The sequence below is a fragment of the Xiphophorus couchianus genome, chromosome 9 (assembly GCF_001444195.1).
Source record: "Xiphophorus couchianus chromosome 9, X_couchianus-1.0, whole genome shotgun sequence".
Taxonomy (NCBI): Eukaryota; Metazoa; Chordata; class Actinopteri; order Cyprinodontiformes; family Poeciliidae; genus Xiphophorus; species Xiphophorus couchianus.
Window position 1 is genome coordinate 6,579,968 of NC_040236.1, and position 17,876 is coordinate 6,597,843.

At 38.6% G+C, this 17,876-nt stretch overlaps 1 protein-coding gene across 2 annotated transcripts in view; it reads left to right on the plus strand.

The window, feature by feature from the left end:
* The window catches only part of exoc2 (exocyst complex component 2), a 60,138-nt gene extending 42,834 nt beyond the window's left edge, over positions 1-17,304 (plus strand). For both annotated transcript variants that reach the window (XM_028027808.1, XM_028027807.1), the window contains 17 exons: positions 1,296-1,409; positions 1,651-1,775; positions 3,435-3,503; positions 3,603-3,760; positions 3,861-3,982; positions 6,378-6,439; positions 7,389-7,469; positions 7,614-7,673; positions 8,481-8,542; positions 8,628-8,697; positions 9,680-9,796; positions 12,287-12,428; positions 15,708-15,763; positions 15,868-15,990; positions 16,259-16,320; positions 16,628-16,687; positions 16,772-17,304. In XM_028027808.1, coding sequence (XP_027883609.1) covers positions 1,296-1,409; positions 1,651-1,775; positions 3,435-3,503; positions 3,603-3,760; positions 3,861-3,982; positions 6,378-6,439; positions 7,389-7,469; positions 7,614-7,673; positions 8,481-8,542; positions 8,628-8,697; positions 9,680-9,796; positions 12,287-12,428; positions 15,708-15,763; positions 15,868-15,990; positions 16,259-16,320; positions 16,628-16,687; positions 16,772-16,865 — 1,577 coding nt within the window. In that variant the 3' untranslated portion in view covers positions 16,866-17,304. The remainder of the gene's footprint in view (positions 1-1,295; positions 1,410-1,650; positions 1,776-3,434; positions 3,504-3,602; positions 3,761-3,860; positions 3,983-6,377; positions 6,440-7,388; positions 7,470-7,613; positions 7,674-8,480; positions 8,543-8,627; positions 8,698-9,679; positions 9,797-12,286; positions 12,429-15,707; positions 15,764-15,867; positions 15,991-16,258; positions 16,321-16,627; positions 16,688-16,771) is intronic.
* The last annotated feature ends 572 nt before the right edge of the window (positions 17,305-17,876 follow it).

A 17,876-nucleotide genomic window follows, 5' to 3' on the forward strand; every position in this document is an offset into this window, starting at 1 on the left:
GTTCTTTTGTCAGTTTTTAGGGGTATGAAAGTAGATACATATACAAGTCACACTCTGATTTTCATTAAAAAAATTTTTAAAAAAACATACAATTTCCTGCTGATTTATAATTGTGCACCTCTTTATGGTGGTCAATAACATATATCGAAGCATTCAACTATGACATTTTAAAATGTAGAAAGGTCTAAGTGATAAAAATATTTTGACACACTTTGAGACGAGTGAGTTGAGACGAGTGAGTTCATCATCTGCGATCTCACGCTTCAAACATAAATGGGAAGTATACAAGGCATGCATGCATTATATTTAGCACACACAATTTCTAACCTCTGCATTTTGAGAAGTGACTACACAATATTGTCGTGCAAACACAAATTGAATCCTGCAGACTTCCATGTTTCCTTGTGATCCACAGCCGACACCTGGAACAACAGCAGCTCTCATGCCTGTCAGAAGACAGGGAAAACATGAAAGACAGACTCTGTGCTGCTCCATGTGGGTCGAGTGTGGATTTGCGTGTGTGTGTTAGAGATATGTTTACAGATAGTCTGACTCAAATGAGAATTTCCTTACATTTTCTAGGCTGCTGTGTTGTGTGCACAGCCATCTAAACCACAGTTGCTGCTCAGTTTGGGGGATTTCTCAATACTTGCTAACACACTGCAGTCAGTCTCTGAGTCACCGGTGCACTTTTCTCTCTCTATGTGTGTGTCAGACACATGTTTTGGAAATGTGGTCATCCGTCTCCCATCGTTTAGACAAACTCCGTGTAGGCGTTCTGCAGCGTTTGCACGAACCTCTCCTGAGTTTCATTTTCACTGCAGCAGCTTTGCTCCCTTCTTGGGTCTGCTGCTCTTTCACTTTCATTCCTGTCCCATAACTTCCACCCCTCCTGCTGTTACTTTTAAGCTTTCTTCCAGATTAATTTCACCAAAGTTATGTCACCTCTGAGGTAGGACCGTGCGCCTGCCCTGCAAAGCTGCATCCGTTGTTGCAGTTCCATGGCTCTCTGTTGCCATCTAGTGGATGTCTTCTGCTGGATGTAACTGAGGACATTGTGGACACTTTAAACCCACTTCACCCCTGCACTTGCAGACCCCCATACTCTGGATAGAACTTGGACGCCTCTAAGCTGCGGGTCTGGATCGGAACATAAATAAAGACAAGACAAGGAAGGATTGTTTGGTGTGAAAACCTGCTCAGCTTATCGAGGAATGTGGAATTAGGAATATGGCTCATTTGATTATTTGCTGTTTAAAGCATGTGTTGTTTTTTCTCCTCTCTGCATGGGTCAGTGGGTGCCGGCGCTCTGGATCTGGAGGGGGAAACCCGTCTGGCAGCGCTCGGCAGGCTCGGCCACTCCGCGTCTCTGAAGAGAGGGGGCAGTCTGCGGTCGGTGCGGCCCAGCAGTGAGTGTAAAATCACCCACACACAAAGTGCCGCAGAGGGGCTTCCCTGCCGCTACACTGATGTTTATGTGTGTAACACTTTCTGTCACATACAGTGCTTAGGGGAATCTCCTCTTATCAGCCAGTACAGTAAGGCCACAAACAAAAAATGTTTGTCTTCCAGGAAGGCTTTTGTTGTGTAGTCACCCACATCATGACACAACTTTGAGTTTAGTGAATAATAAGCTTTTCTTTCCTCCAGCATGGCGCTTTGAAACCCCACAACAGGTGCAGTTTGTGGAGAAACTCTCAGACGTGGTGATCGGTCAGCTGCCAAACTTCTGGAAGCTGTGGATCTCCTACGTCAATGGAAGTCTTTTTAGTGAGGTAAACACTTCAGAGTGAGAAGAGAAAGGATAGTTTAAAAAAATCAGTTTTGCTTCACTGATGGAGCAAGGTCATTTTCACCTTGGCTCTGGTCCATGATCTGCAGGTCAGATTTAAAAACAAAATAGCACTATTAAGTGCATCAAAATTTCAGTCTTTAAACATCAGTCAACAGTTTCTAAAAAATTTTAACAAATGTTAGCTTAGGGACGTGTGTGTCATTTACTTTTTGCTGAATTCAAAACTACTAGTTCCGCAAAGAACCTCCAGTTTTTCTCTTCTGCATATTTGAATCATCCATCCATTTTCTTACACCCTTATCCCATTGGGGCTGGGAGGGGTGCTGGTGCCTATCACCAGGGTACACTCTGATCAGGTTGCCAGTCCATCGCAGGGCAACACAGAGACAAACAGAACCATTCACACACATACTCATACCTATGGAGAATTTAGAGACCAATTAACCTGATAGTCATGTTTTTGGACTGTGGGAGGAAGTCGGAGTACCTGGAGAGAACCCACGCATGCACAAGGAGAACGTGCAAACTCCATGCAGAAAGACCCCAGGCTGGGAATTGAACCCAGGACCTTCTTGCTGCAAAGCAACAGTGCTACCAACTGCGCCACTGTGCAGCCCTATTTTAGTCAGATATATTTAAAAAACAGAATAGAAACAAATTGTTCCCATAGTGGAAAAACATCAGGTGTCATAGCAACAAGTTAAGGTAAAGGGGAACCTGCATATTCACCCAAAAGTAAAATGAAAATGTATGCATAAAAATAAGAATAAAAGACTACAATAATGACGAATTCAAAACATAAGAACAATAAGACAGTGCAGTTATTGAAAAATATCCTATTTGGATCAAAAGTAATATGCACTTTGCTGGTTAATTTAGAGAAGAAAAATATGCAAGATGTGCCTGGATGTACGTATATGTGCATTAAAAATATCAGACTATTTACAAGAAATAAAAAAAAAACTTCAAACAAGTGGGATGTGAAAATAACAGCAGAGTTAAAATTTAAGTCTAGATTTAATAAACTTCTGCTTCTCTTTTGCTAATTTTTCATCCATCTGACCAATTTTCTAGCCCCTGCTAAAGACTTGCTTTCCCACAGGATGGTTCTGCCACCACCATGTTTCATAGTGTGTTCAGGTTGCTGTGTGGTGTTAATCTTCACCCACACAGTGTTAAACCTGTAGATTCTGAGTTTTATGAAGTAAATTTGTGACCCCTCTGATGTGAGAATGCTTTGTGATTCTCCATTGACAGCTGGAGGATGTTGCTAGGGATACATGTCTAGTGATGGGCTTGCCATTTTTTGCAGGGTTTCCAGGAATAATAACATTACCAAGTTTTTCCCCAACCTGAGCCTCAAAGGATGTTTACAAAACTAGACCAGTATAGGCTTTGTGATATCCTTGAAAACTCTGTAAGCTGTTCCAGATGCAAAATGATGTAAAACTCTATATTTCCCCATACTGATGAAGCAAACTGAAAATTTGTGTTCCTGTTAGTGGTTATCTTTGTTTAAAAAAAGAAAATGTTTCACCATCTTACAAGTCTTCTCACCTACTTTAGAAATTATGTTAACTGCTTTTCAAGCTGTACAACTCTTTTTTTCTTCTTCTTTTCTTTTTTTCTTTTCTTTCAGACTGGAGAGAAATCTGGCCAGGTGGAAAAGTCCAAGAAGAACGCCAGACAGAGACAGAATGACTTCAAAGTATGAAGCTTATTTCACTTAGACTTAAGGTTATTTTGTAAGGTTTGTTATCTGGTTTCTAGACCAGATATTGGTTTGTTTTGTTTTTCATTTTTGTAGAAAATGATTGAGGAGCTGACAAACAGGCTTGTGAAGCTTATTTGCGGCGCTCTGCTCCCTACCACTCTACCGCAAGGAGAGCTTCAGGTTTATGGAGGCTGGGAGGACAAGACAGAGCTGACCGGAGCCTGGTTCACACAGATCATCCACACTGTCAGGTTCTCACTCCAAGTTTTTTAACATCTGCCTCCTCTCCGCCACTTTGTTAATGACTGGCTTTGGTCATCTGATCTGATGATCTTTGTGCGTCTTGCCCAGGGGTTGTCACGAGGCGCTGTCCACTCTGGAGATCCCGAATGATTTGCTGCAGGTGATCCAGGATCTGCTGCTGGACCTGAGGGTCCACTGCCTGATGGTGACTCTGCTCCACACGTCAGAAGGTGAGACATTGTCTGCTGAGTGGAAGCTGTGGGAAGTGAATGGGGAAGTATTCCCCATTAAACCATCTGCATCTGATCATGTCGACTTCATCTCTGAAAGAGGACAAAGTTTATTTTTATTACACTTTGCAGATTTTTCTGAATTATGGGTTGGCAATTTGCTCTAGTGTTTACTTCAGCTGCTGTCCACATGTGCACTTTACTTTAACCACTAAAATAAAACTTTAGAACAGTATTTTTTTTCTGTTTTAGGAAAAACACACACAATTATCACATCATGAAATGTATTATAGCAATAATAATACACAGTACAGACCAAAAGTTTGGACACACCTTTCTAATTCAATGGGTTTTTTTTATTTTCATGACTATTTATAAGGCAAGAAATCACACTTATTAACCTGACAGGGCACACCTACAGTATGAAGTGAAAACCATTTCAGGTGACTACCTCTTGAAGCTCATCAAGAAAATGCAGAGTGTGTGCAAAGCAGTAATCACAGCAAAAGGTTGCTACTTTGAAGAAACTAGAATATAAGGGGTATTTTCAGTTGTTTTACACTTTTTGTTTAGTGCATATTTCCGCATGTGCTATTCATAGTTTTGATGCCTTCAGTGTGAATCTACAATGTCAATACTCATGAAAATAAAGGAAACTCATTGAATTAAAAGGTATGTCCAAACTTTTGGTCTGTATTGTAATTCTAGATAAATGCCTCCAAAAAAAGATGAGAATTGTCTTAATTATTATGCTAATGCTTTTAAGACCAAAATAAAGAAAAGTATTCATGAGTGTTCATTTAGGTTTCTACGCGAGTCTAAATTCACAAAGAAAAATATAAAAATAACAATTATTTTAAAAACTACTGCAGGAAACATTGCATGTACAAGACACCTGCCAATTAAGACAAGTCAGATATTTTTGGAGTCCTTCAGCACAGACTTGCAAATCATTTGCAAACAAAACATTAAGATTATAATGGGATTCTTGCATGTTGACTAAGGAATATGCTGAAGTGGTTTAAATACATATATTTAAAAGAGGAATGAAACAAAAAAAAGCATGAAAATCAAATTGGCTGAGTATGTGATTGAATACTTAGAAATCAAATGTGCAAAACAGCTAATCTGTTAAAAGCAGCAGCCATGGATAATGGGTCAGTGATGATCCAGAGTCCTGAAAGAAGAAAATGCTGGAACTTCAACTTGGTTTCATCTCAGTGAACGTTTAGGATGAGAGTGTGGAGAACAAACATCACAGCAAATTTCCTCAGCGATTAATGATTTTTGGGGACACTTGTAAGAAAAATGAGCTAGGCATCCTTATCAGTCAATGGAGATGGGATTTCATGAGGATGAAGAGATTTGTCAGAATAATTAATTTAATGTTTTCTTGTGTCTAATGTGTGTATGGTGGAAAGTGGGTATTTTCATGCTCGATTGGGATTCATCAGTTTGGATGTGATAGTGATGCTCAAACTACAGAGGGACTGCAGGGCAACAGAGGAAATCAAGTTGTGTTAGTTGATCTAGCATAAAGCTACAGGATGAACACATGTAAAGCACTTTCTGCCCACAGTTCAGTATGGCAGGGGATCTGTGATGCTACGGGCCTGTTTGTCTTTTAAAGGGAACCTTGTGAGAGAGCCAAACACAAAATGAACCCTACAGGCTATGAATAAAAATCCGGTGGCCTCTGTCTGTAAACTAGTTTGTCAATATTGACTTAGTTTATAACACTGGATGATTTTTCTCCACTAAATGTATTTCAATTATAGTAAAATAAAATAAAGGTTGCACATCTGGGGAAATCACTGTATAAATGCAAACTTTATTGCAAGAAAGTCTTGAAGAAAAACCGATAATTTATTCTCATTTTCATATAACACTTGTGTACAGTAGACCCAAAATACAAGGCAGAATTTAAGGAAATTACTTAGAAGTGAAGAAAATTACTGTTGATTGATGTAAAGCAGTAAGAGAAATCTCCAAAAACTCTTCAGCATTTATTTTCTAATAAACCATCTGAATTTAACTGCATTGATTTTCTTGCTGGTCAGGATCTTTTTACCTCCTGCAGCCTCCAGGGTTATAATGGAGAAAGTGTTATGAGACCAAAACCAGACATGTTCAGTTTCACTTGTGGTTAAGTATGGTCATTTTGAGAAGAGTGACTGGTTTTCGCTGAACTCCTTACACCCGTGTCACATAACACCAAACAATCTGAGGTCTCTACAAAAAGGTAGATTTTCTTTGACATTGCCTGTTTTTTTTTTTTTTCAGAAATACACAACATTGTCTCTGTTTATTATTGTTCTTTGTAAATAAGGGATTCTTGTACGGCAAATTGTTCAATGGTTTGAAGTCATTTCTGCATTGCTTCTTCCCCGTTTAGATGTGAAGAGGCTTGCCGAAAAGGAAGATTGGGTTGTAGATAACGAGGGAATCACCAGTCTGGTAAGAATGAGTTACCACACCAAGCAGTGCTCGATCTTACAGAACTAAACGTGATAGATATATTCCCGCAAACACTTAGATAGAACTAACTCGTAATTCAGTACAGTCTTCTTTACTTTATAAACATTACCCTGTTTTTTTTTTTGTTTGTTCTTTAATATTGCTATGTTTTATTTATTCATTATATGTAACAGAATCTAATCTTATCTAAATCAGATCTCATTTCCTTTTAGAATTAGTTCAGGGACTTTGAATTGAATTGAGTCATTTTGTTACTTGCAAAATCAAAAACAGATTTTATGCAATCATCTTCCAATAAGAATAATATATCATCTTGTATTAGATTGTCTGAGGGTTAGGGTTAGGGTAGAAGGGATAGGGTTAGGGTTAGGGCTTCAGAAATACCTCATTTTATCTCCTATTTTTATAGACTTTATTAAGGTTGATGTCCTAAAGTTTCTACTCTGCTCAAGACAAAATGGCTATCTCTCATTTTTAAGACATGGAAAAAATGTATATAAGTGTTTCAAGTCCATAAAATTTACAGAAAAAGGAAAAAAATACATAAATCCTTGCCACATCCATAGGACTTAACAGCATAAGTATCTGCCAGGTGCTTTTTTTCAGCCACAGTACAGGCCAACGGATCCTAGCGTCAAATCTGACTCTGTAGCATCGTAACTGTCTGAGCATCTACATCACATAGTGTAGAGGAGACAAAATGGTCATGGTTTATCTGTTGTTTATTATGTTGTGAAGCACTTTCAGTGGAAATCACAGATCAAGCTGAAGAAAAGAGAACTGACACCCCCTTACATAATAATGTACTGACTCTTTCATTTTAAAGTGACGTGCACCTGCTGCCTGGAAATTAATCTGACTTGCATTCATTCTTCAGCCCACGATTCTAAGTCCTTCTCGCATGTTTTGTCTCATATATTTTTTGCAGCCTTCAAAATTTGAACAGTGCCTGGTCCACATGCTGCAGTCACTGAAAGAGCCGCTGGAAATCAAAGGAGGAGAAATCAATGTAGGTTTTGAAATGAGTGAAAGCGAAGTTTGAAATCCTTCAAAGCAAAAGGTTAAAAATCCCATCTGACTGATTTTTGTCTGTGCTTGACAAATTATAACCACTGATTTAGTTACTTGATGCTTTATTTCCTGTATCTGTCAGGTTCTGCAGTTAGACCAGGTACAGGACAAGGCAGCACAGCTCAGTGTGAGCATCATGAAGGTAAAGTGTGATAGAAAACATCTGCAGACCTCAATAATACATGCTTACTTTTATTAGACTCTTTTATTGTGTGATTTGAGGAAGTTTCCCAAATAGGAGCCTCAGATCACTGTGTGCACTTTAGCTAAAACCCACTCTAGTTTTCATTATTCTGAATATTCTGAAACAAAATCCACGCATGCCAAAAGCATTTTTGTGTTTTTATTACGTCATGCATGTCCACAGTTGTGCATACATGTATAGATTTACATACATCTGCATGAGTCCTTGACATTGTTTCCTTTCTCAAAATATTTATACTGAAGATGTTTTTGTTTTCTTTTTTTTTATATATAAAAATTTACAAAAAGGAAATTCCCAGTAGACCCAACCTGCAGGTTGCACCCATAAAAAAACCTATCATGGTTATAAAGTGACAAAAATGGATGATCTAAAATAAAGTATAAGCTGCTACATGACACCATATTATATTTGCCTTTTCTGCTCGCTTCTGCCAATGACTGCTGAGATGGAGGTTTCTCAATCCTTAGCTGTTGACACAGATCAACTTTTGTTGACAGTATTGACCAGTTCCACCTTATGGAATTAATGTGAAATCACAATTGACACAATGGAGACAAAAATCATACAATGAAAACAGAACTTTCCTCTGTTTGTTTGTTTTTTCTTCAATGTGCAGATCTTTTTTTCCACCACTTTTTGGTTTCAAGACAAAGTGGTCGTTTTCATTCATAGTAGCTAATAAGACTGAATTTCACAGCTTTGCTGTTTGTGGAAGTGATGTGGATCTCCATGTATTCACCTTAGGTTTTTATAAACTGTTTGGAGCAGCTGAGTATGAAGGCGGATGCAGACTTTGATGTATCTCAGTGAGTATTTTGAAGATTCCTTTTTTCAGTTTTTTAGTTTGTATTGTGGTTTCCTCTGAAAAAGAAATGTCTCCTCTCTGTTCAGCAACGTTTCAGTGGACCTATCCTCTCCTGATCGGTTTTCCAGCATCCAGGAGGGATTCATTCCGACATCTGTAAGCAAATTATTATAGTTTTTACCGAGCATTCTTGATTTAATAACCTCATGTCCTACAGCCAGTCTGCGCCTGGTAGCGTCACCCAAGCGTGGGCTCGCTATGTAACCCAACTAGACAAACACACGTCTCAGTCACTGGAACCACAAAATGTTATCAGGCTGTTTCCTGGTTGTGGACAAGCAGCAGATACGTCCTTGTTTCCTGTAACTTGGTTGAGTTGTTGGTGGAGGGGTAAAATGCAGGGGAGGCGGCTGGGAGGAAGAGCAGGGTACGGGGTGCTTCTGGTAAAGGGAAATGGAGCAAGGTGCAGAAGGGGTTTCCCCAGCCCGATGTGAGCAGCGGGAGTTTGGCAGCGGAGCTCTGGTGATTGACCAGAGTCGAGACGGATTTCACTCATACAATATTTTGGTGTTTTTGTTTTGAGTACGACTTGCTAAAAAGCATGTGAGGATGTAAACCAGACAGCCATTAATAGATATCAGGTTTCTGTAGCCCACTGTAGGCTCTTATCGCTGGAGCATGAAAAACAAACGTGCTGCGAGTGACACCACATTTCGTGGTTGGCACACTACAAGCTTATCACTCAGTCATCTCTCTGTTTCTAAGAACTAGTTTTGGTTATTTAATAAATTTGTATATCCATTTTTACTGTTTTGGAAGGTTATTGTGAGTTTGTGGAAATTAAAATTAAAAACAAAGTGAGGGAGGGAGATTTTATTGAGTTGATAATCTTGCTTGTTGTATGCAAGATTATACAGGATAATCTGTATAATCCTGTATAATCTTGCATACAAAACAACAAGTCTTGTATAATTAAAAAATAAGTACCGATTCATTTCGTCCAGATAGATACATACAGTATAGATTGATAGATAGATGAATGAAAAGTGAGTAAAATGTTCCAATTTTAGTGTAAAGTAAATGTTTTATCTTCTTTGTAGAACATGGAAGTTAAAATTTGGGATTGTTTTGTGCATAGGAGCAGCGCCTGTTGATCATCCTGAGTAACTGCCAATACCTGGAACGGCACACCTTCCTCAACCTGGCCGACCACTTCGAGAAGCATGGCTTGACAGGGACAGAGAAAATCAATCGGGTCAGTAACCAAAACCATGGCTCCTTTTTAGGATAGGCAGCAACTGCAGCATAAGTGCTCTGTACTCATACATTCATGCTGTTATTCTTTTAAGTGGTTTGCTGAGGTGTCTGTAGCAACAAAGCTCTGATCAATGAGGTTCTGTTTCTCAGCAGAGTGATGACTCTTAATCAAAAAAGGTCAATGTCATTGTCTTTAAAGCTCATTTTCACATTTTCACCACTTTTTCTTCACTCACTCAGACACAGTCACACAGTGGCACACAATGACTAATGGCTGAATCACAAAGAAAATAAAAGTTCGGTTGGTTTTCCAGTAAAAACAGTTGATCATTATTTTCTTTGAAAGGTTGAGTTAGAACCTCATTAAGATGTTAAAATGATATGGGTGTGAGACTGCTATTAAAGGTTAAAATAGCTCTGAAAGTGTTGGTGAAAAAAAAAAATCCCAACTTGCATCTGGAATAAGATCTGTGTAGAATTTTATCATCATTAACATATCTCTGATCAAAAATAACTTAATAAAATGCACAGGTCGCATATATAAATTTTAATAGTTTAGCATTAGTCATTAGAACGCATTTGCAGATAAAATGTTATTTCACTTGTTTCAGAAGTAAAAATTAGGAAGTAACATTAATATAAGTTTCAATTTACAAAACACAACACATTTCACACTGATTAGTTATCAAACAATAAGACTAAAAAGCAATGGCTGTTTGAAAAACTAAGTACACTTTTATGGCTTCAATGGGATTTAAAATGAAACGGTAGCAGCAAAGTTTTCATCACTTTATCATCTGACTTCCACTAACGGGCAGTTTTGGCAGGATGGATGGTGGGAGTGTAAGGTAAGACACTGTTGTTATGTTGCCACTCACTACTATTTGAAGTCAAACAGTAAACACTGAGAAGATGGAAAACATTTTAGACATGTGCAAATTGTTTGATTCCAGTAACTCCACCCCAAAGTTCGGTTAAATCTTTAATCTCATGATAAAAAACTAACAAAGAAATTGGAATATTTGAAGGAGAAAATCCATGTTTTCTAAAAAAGAATGTAGTAGGACGACTTTAGTTTGCAAAGTTGCATTGAATGAACTGCAGTGTAATGTTTGGAGAAAACCAAACGGCAAACACCTCGTACCACCTGTCAAGCATAGTGGTGAAAAAGAGATGATGTGGGTTTGATTTGCAGTCCTGGGTAAATTGCAGTCATTCAGTCTGTATACCGTAGCATTCCAGCAGTAGTTTGTCCAACAGCTGAAGCTTGGTCCAAACTGGTTAATTATCTGGACACTGATCTCAATTATAGCAACAAATCTACAACACAATCACTAAAAAGGATCCGGTTGTTGTTTTGGCCCAGTCAAAGTACAGAGCTCAAATCGGCAGGAATGCTGTGTGAGATTTGTTTAGACGCAGTTCTCCCATTTAAGCTTGGTTTCAGTTTAATGTGTGTTTTTTTATACCCATTTTACAATCTGCAAAACACATTTTATGTGTACCTACATAAAATAAAGTATAATACTTTATACGTGAAATTTCAGAACAGTGGTTGCCAACCATGATCCTCAGGGACCATTGTCCTGCATGGTTTAGATGTCTTCCTGCTGCTTCAAACTTGATTTAAGTGGGTGATTAACAGGCTTCTGTAGCTCTTGATGGCATTCAGACGAGGTCATGCAATCGTTTGTACCAGGTGTGCTGGAACAGAGACGCATCTGAAACATGCAGGACATCAGTTCCTGAAGAACCACTGCTCTAGAGCAAAAGGAGGGGATGGCTACATTCACAAAGTAGGCAAATATGACCCATCTGATTTCTTCTCTGAAAGTTCCAATTCTGATCTCTCAATATGAATCAATCACTTCAGTATGTGGTACTAAATCTGATCTATATCCGATTATTTTCAAAGCATCTGCAGTCTGAACTGTCATGTCTCATTATATCATAATTCTGCACCAAAAGAAGCCAACATGATAAATCATAACATACACAATGGCTAAAAATGATAAAATATGAAAATATAAAATAAGTCTTTGTAAAGCGCATCAGATCATAGTCACCCAACTTCTGGCTCCATCTACACATCCAAATAGACTTCTCTACAGAGGTTGCAGTCAATCTTCCATGACAGATCATTGCTATTTGCTGTGCTTTCTTTTGTCTTATGATCTTGTGATAATACTGTCTACTCCATTGCTGAACTTCAACTTTAAAATTGATCCATAGTCAGTGTGCAGCATGTATTATTACTTCTAGAAACAATGCACAAAGACATCAATGTTCTTCTTCTGCTCATGCAGGTCGCTTTAGGTTTGTAAACCATTCACACAAGAGCCTTAATTGCAGTTGCGTCATTCAGTGTTAAGAATGACCACACAAAAAAAATCTGATTTCCACAAAAATATCTGAATTGAGCATCTAGACCTGCTCTGTGAACATAGCTTTGGTTTTTGTTAATTTCCATCTGTCTGTAACCTTGCAGGTGAGTGTAGACGCCATTCGGGAGTTGGACGGCAAACTTTTTGAAGCTTACATTGAGAGACGAGCCGATCCAATCGCCGGTTCCTTGGAGCCCGGCATGTATGCTGGATACTTCGACTGGAGAGACTGCCAGACACCTTCAGGTATTAGATAAGCTTCTTTGGCTTGATAAAAGTCAGGATTAAAAGAGTTGGGAATTCACCCAGAGCAACCACCAACTGACCCAGCATCATTCATGAGCCGTCAAGAGCCATGTAGCACGAGAACTTGTCGTCTGTGCTCTGATCTGTAGATTTGTGGTTCACATGTGTCATGTGTGGAGTACAAGTCTTTGATGGCTTACTGTAAACATCATTCTGCTGCTCTGTCTGAAGCTCTGATGGCCTTTATGTTGGATCTGTGGGTGTTTGCAAAGGTTTACTTTGACATTTCTGTTACCAGATGAGCTCCAAACTCAGGTGGAATGAGAATGTAAAATACGTGGTTTACCTTAAACACAGGATATGACAGCATGAGTCTATTGAATATTTTAGGTGGGATGCAGGCAGATTATCACACAAAATTTCCTAATGACAAGTTGGGCCCTGCACTGGTTTTTTGCAGCCTCTAAGAGTTTGTATGCCTGGGCCACATGTGAAAGCGGAACATTTTGGACACTAAACCACCGTTCTAGGATATGAGACTTTCACTTGTTGCTCTTTGTGTGGGACTCCTGTAAGCGTGTGGGGTGCTGCAAGGCATTAAAAATCCGGTTTCAGTACTTTCTTTCTGTTGCTGCATTTGGCTGTTTCGCTGTCAGAGTTCACTGGATGTTATATTTTCAACCTACCATATTTGCACATTAACCCCCGGCCCCAAACCGCATTGAATCTTCCTCAAAAAAAAAAAAAAAATTGGCAAAAACACCATTGCAGTTGCAGCTTCTTATGCATTGCTTCTACATATTTGGCTGCTTGTTTTTGCTCCTTTTGGAGAAAAATGAATGCATTCAAAGCTAAATTATCTCAGTTGGTCACATGTGGACTGGTGATTCAAACGTAAGATTATTTGGATCCAAATGTAAACTAAGGTATTTTTTTATTAACTGTGTGTCAGTACAAACTAATGTACGGTAAGTCAACTGAATACCTGATATTTACAAATCTTCTTTTAAGGATTTTATTAAATGTTTCCAAAACAATTCTGCATGCCTAACCAGAGCAAAACAGTCTAATGTAGGAATGTAGTTAAAACTAGGTAACATACAGGGTATAAACCCTTTTTTCCCCACTTACTGAGGATAAATGACACTGAAATTTTTGTATTTTAGGTTAGTTTGATTACCAAAATTGTTAGTAATTTTCATCAAAGTCAAGACTCTGCATATACATAGATTACTATGCATTCAAATAGGTTGGGGAAGCCCACATGATGACATCATGGCTTTGTAAACGCATCACCATTTGTGTCCCAGATATGAACGTTTTAGTGTGAAACATATCAACCTCAGAACAAAACCATAAGGCCGTGTGAAGATACTAGCTGAAGTTAAACGGAAAGTCGTTTTCCAAAGTGAAACATGTCTTTCCTCAGCATTAGCTGGAAGGCCACTCGAAGAGGAAGAAAACATTACTGCAAAAGTAACATAAAAAGATAGATTGACGGTTGCAAATGCTTTTTGGTTAAAGACAGTAATTTATGGAGATATGTCCTCTGCTCTGATCAGAGGAAAATTTAATTGCTTGGCCATTGGTACCTGTGAAGGGAAAAATGAAAGCTTGCAAGCTTCATGTCGTGGGGGGCTTTGCTGCAGAACAGACTGGTACTCCTCACAAAACTGCTGGTGAAAAGCAGCAGATGAGGAAGAAATTAAATAAAATAGGCGTATATCACAACTAAAATCATCATCTCAATATTTACCAACATTATCGCCATCGTAAGATTCTATATTGAGTAACTCTACTTTCATTGGCTCTTACTGAAACTGATAACTGTCCTTCTTCAGCAACTACAATCTTTAAAGTGCAATATGTGTTTTTCTTCTAACTTTTATTCTATTTGTGAATAACAAAGTGGAACATTGCTGTGGGGTTTATATATTAGTATTTTAACCTCAGAGGAGACCTAGCACAAAAGTTCCAAAATAACTGGTAAAAGCAATGTAAGGGTCTTAGATATTGAGATAGTTCTGATCCTTTCTTTGTTGTTCTTTACTGAGTTACTTTGCTAGAAGATAGTTGTGACAATACCGTCCCTGCAACTTCCTGCAGTGCATAGCTATAAAGAACATTTGCTTAAATAATTTTAAATGATAAAATTCAGTCTCAGTACTTGCTTGGGAAGAATCTGCCAAATACAGAACCTTGCAAAAATAAATCATATTTCTATATGTTTTACACATTTGTAACAACATTAAAATAAGGATGTATTTTACAGATTTTTTTTAATATGACAATTCAATGCAAAGCAACTCATACATGTGAAGTGAAAGAAAAGGTGTAATACATGGTTTTGGACATAGTTTACAAAAACTATATGTAAAACACTTGTATTCAACCTTGTTTTCTCTAAAACTACAAAATAAAATGAAATATAATGAAACCTATAAAACAGATCAATGATGAAGTTGTATAGAAGTTTAAAGTAAGGTTTGGTTATCCTAACAATGACCTAAAGTGATCTGTTTGACTAAAACAAACTTTTGCAAACCTTTCTGTCCTGTGATATTCTGTGGATATTCATTTAAAAATATTCATATTTTTAGATGAATATCATCATCTAAAAACAGAGAATGAAACAACTGTTAACCCAAAAAACACAGGTGTCCATCTGATCTAACAGAATTTGAAAAGAGTGCATTACTCATAGAAGCAGCCAAGAGGCCCATGGAAACTCTGGAGGAGTTCAAGAGATCCACTGTTCAGTTGGAATTTTTTGACAATTATTAGTCATGCACAGCATAGATCTGGTATTTAGGTTACAGTAAAACTAATGGTGAAAGGCAGCCAGCCACAAGCCATCTGCCAAACAAGGATTTATGAATGTGCTTCTGTGTGAAATGCTGTTTGGTATAAAATAAAACGGCAAGTCATCCTGAATACACCGTCCGACGGGGTGCAGTATTATGATGTGGGATTGCTTTCATTAAGCAGGACCAAGGTCCTGCTTAATGTCAAGGTTAATGTCAAGATGGTTGAAGCTAAAATGACAGCAGTCCTGGAAGAAAACCTGATCCTGACTGCTAGAGACTAGACTTTGGTAAAGCTTCACCTTCCAGCAGAATATTGACCCTAAGCATCTAGCTAGTGCTGCAATAAAATGGTTTATATCAGTTTATTTATGTGTTTTAATTCATGTATGTTATTTTCATTTTTGTATTAATTGTTTTTGCAATATTTTGCATAATGTATCCCATTTTCACTTTTTACTGCCTTCTCCCAAAGGTGTAAGGAACTACCTGAAGGAAGCTCTTGTAAACATCATAGCCGTCCACGCTGAGGTACAAACGCTCTTGCCCACACCCACTGGCCCTCCTTCCCCTATACACCACAAACTCTTTTTTTGTCTCCACTTCTTTATGAAACTCAACGTTTTCTGCAACAGGTCTTCACCGTCTCAAAGGACCTGGTTTCCCGGGTTTTGTCAAGAATTGTGGAATCTGTAGCGGACGAGATGTGTCGCCTTATGCAATGTGTGTCATCCTTCAGTAAGAACGGAGCCCTGCAGGTACACACTAAAATACACACACGTTCTCACAAACACAGGTTTAGCTGTTTGTCAGTCATATAGTAAGACCCTGACTCATAAGTCAACACCACATTTGTGGGGGGATCCACCAGTCGTTTCTGATAATGCCACATTTCAGTTCATCTGCTAACTGCTGTCAGTTGGCCATGATGGCTAGATTTCATGTTCGCTGGCTTTTATTGTTCTTTTTTTTTTTCAAACCTAACCTCTCACCACCATCCTTCACCCCTCCCTGCTTCACATCCAGGCTCGACTCGAGCTCAGCGCCCTGAGAGACGCAGTAGCCGCATACCTAAACCCTGATAGCAAGTGAGTACAGCCCTCAAACATGTATAGCCAGTGATTTATAGCCTTGCATGTCACAGGCATAAATCCTAACAGTCGCACATCCCTCACCTACAATCCCTATTTATGTTAGTTGGTGGGTTCTGGAAAGGAAGTGAAAGTAATCTGGTTCTGTTGTGTGCTTGCTGTGTGGTGTGTCTTGTGTGTTCATGTAAGTAGGTCAGTGTGCATGTCAGGATACATGCATAGACTCGCCCTGAACTGTATTCTCTGGTAATAAAGTTTAAGTAAACTTAACCTTTTTTTATAAAATGTGTTGGTTTTTTTTCAGCGCCAGCTTCAAGCAGGCGTTGGACTCGCTCCCTCAGTTGCACAGCGGGGCTGATAAGAAGTGAGTTCAATTCAAACACCGTTTCTGTAAATGCGTAACAGTTTACAGACTGATTTCACACATTTTGTGTCTTTTGGTCTCCAGGTTACTAGAGGAGCTGCTGAACACGTTTAAGAGCAGCATGCAGCTCCAGCTCACCTGCTTCCAGCCTTCCAACATCCAGCCCATCAAGAGATAATCTCAGTCCACCTTCTTCTCCACAACCCTGCATCGTCTTGTAATAACCTGTGTGCAGTCATCTAATACTGCAGCTATTATCTGCTCTCTTATAGCTTTATCATTTACTCATATCTGTTTTCTTTTCCTCTGCATCACTTTCAATTTCTGCTTTACTATGATAAACACAAATGTCTGTAAATCTAATCTTGAAGACACTAAATGAGTGGATTTCATTGTTACTGTGCAGGACAGTCCCATCTGTGTTGGTTATGCTAATCATGCCTGACCATAAATGAGTTCATGTGGGGATCTTGAGTGTTTGAGAAAGCACTGGATCATTGGCTGGATGCAGAGTCTCCTCTCAGACCACACTAGGGTCCAAATCAGGATTTATTTAAAGGATAAAAAGTTGCTGTAGTTTATAATTTGCATTAATAAAAGAAACCTACACTCCATAATGGTTTGAAGTTGAACGGTCTGTCAGATAAAAATATCTGTTGAAGGTCGAGTTGCTAGGATTTGACATCTTTATCGCTTTGCCTTTAAACTTTCGCCAACATGAGTCTTTCATATTGTGCAGCTAGAAGTTTACGCATATCACGAGCATAAATAGCATATTAATTTAGATGTTTTTAAAAAACTGTTCTAAAACCAAATGGAGGAAGCAAATTATTAAAAACAGCCTTTGAACTAAAACAAGCTGTTCATCAGCTGTTATTTAAAACCAAAAGAAAAAGTTTTAAAAATGTACTCTGTCAATGATTACATATACATTTGTTTGGTTGATGCGAGTGTCCAGTTGGCTAGAGAGAACACTGCTCCTCCACCGTGTTAGAGGTGGCTTCACAAAGGACATCTATGGTCTACAACTGGTCTCGATCTCCAAAAGTCTCCAGTGGCGATCAGCAGGACATCCAGGATGAAGAATCGGAAGGACAGTATCGTCCTGAAAAACGTCCTTATATGGTAGGTGGTTTAAAAACCGCAGTCATCAATGCACAAACACCTCAAGTCAAAGCAAGTTTATTTG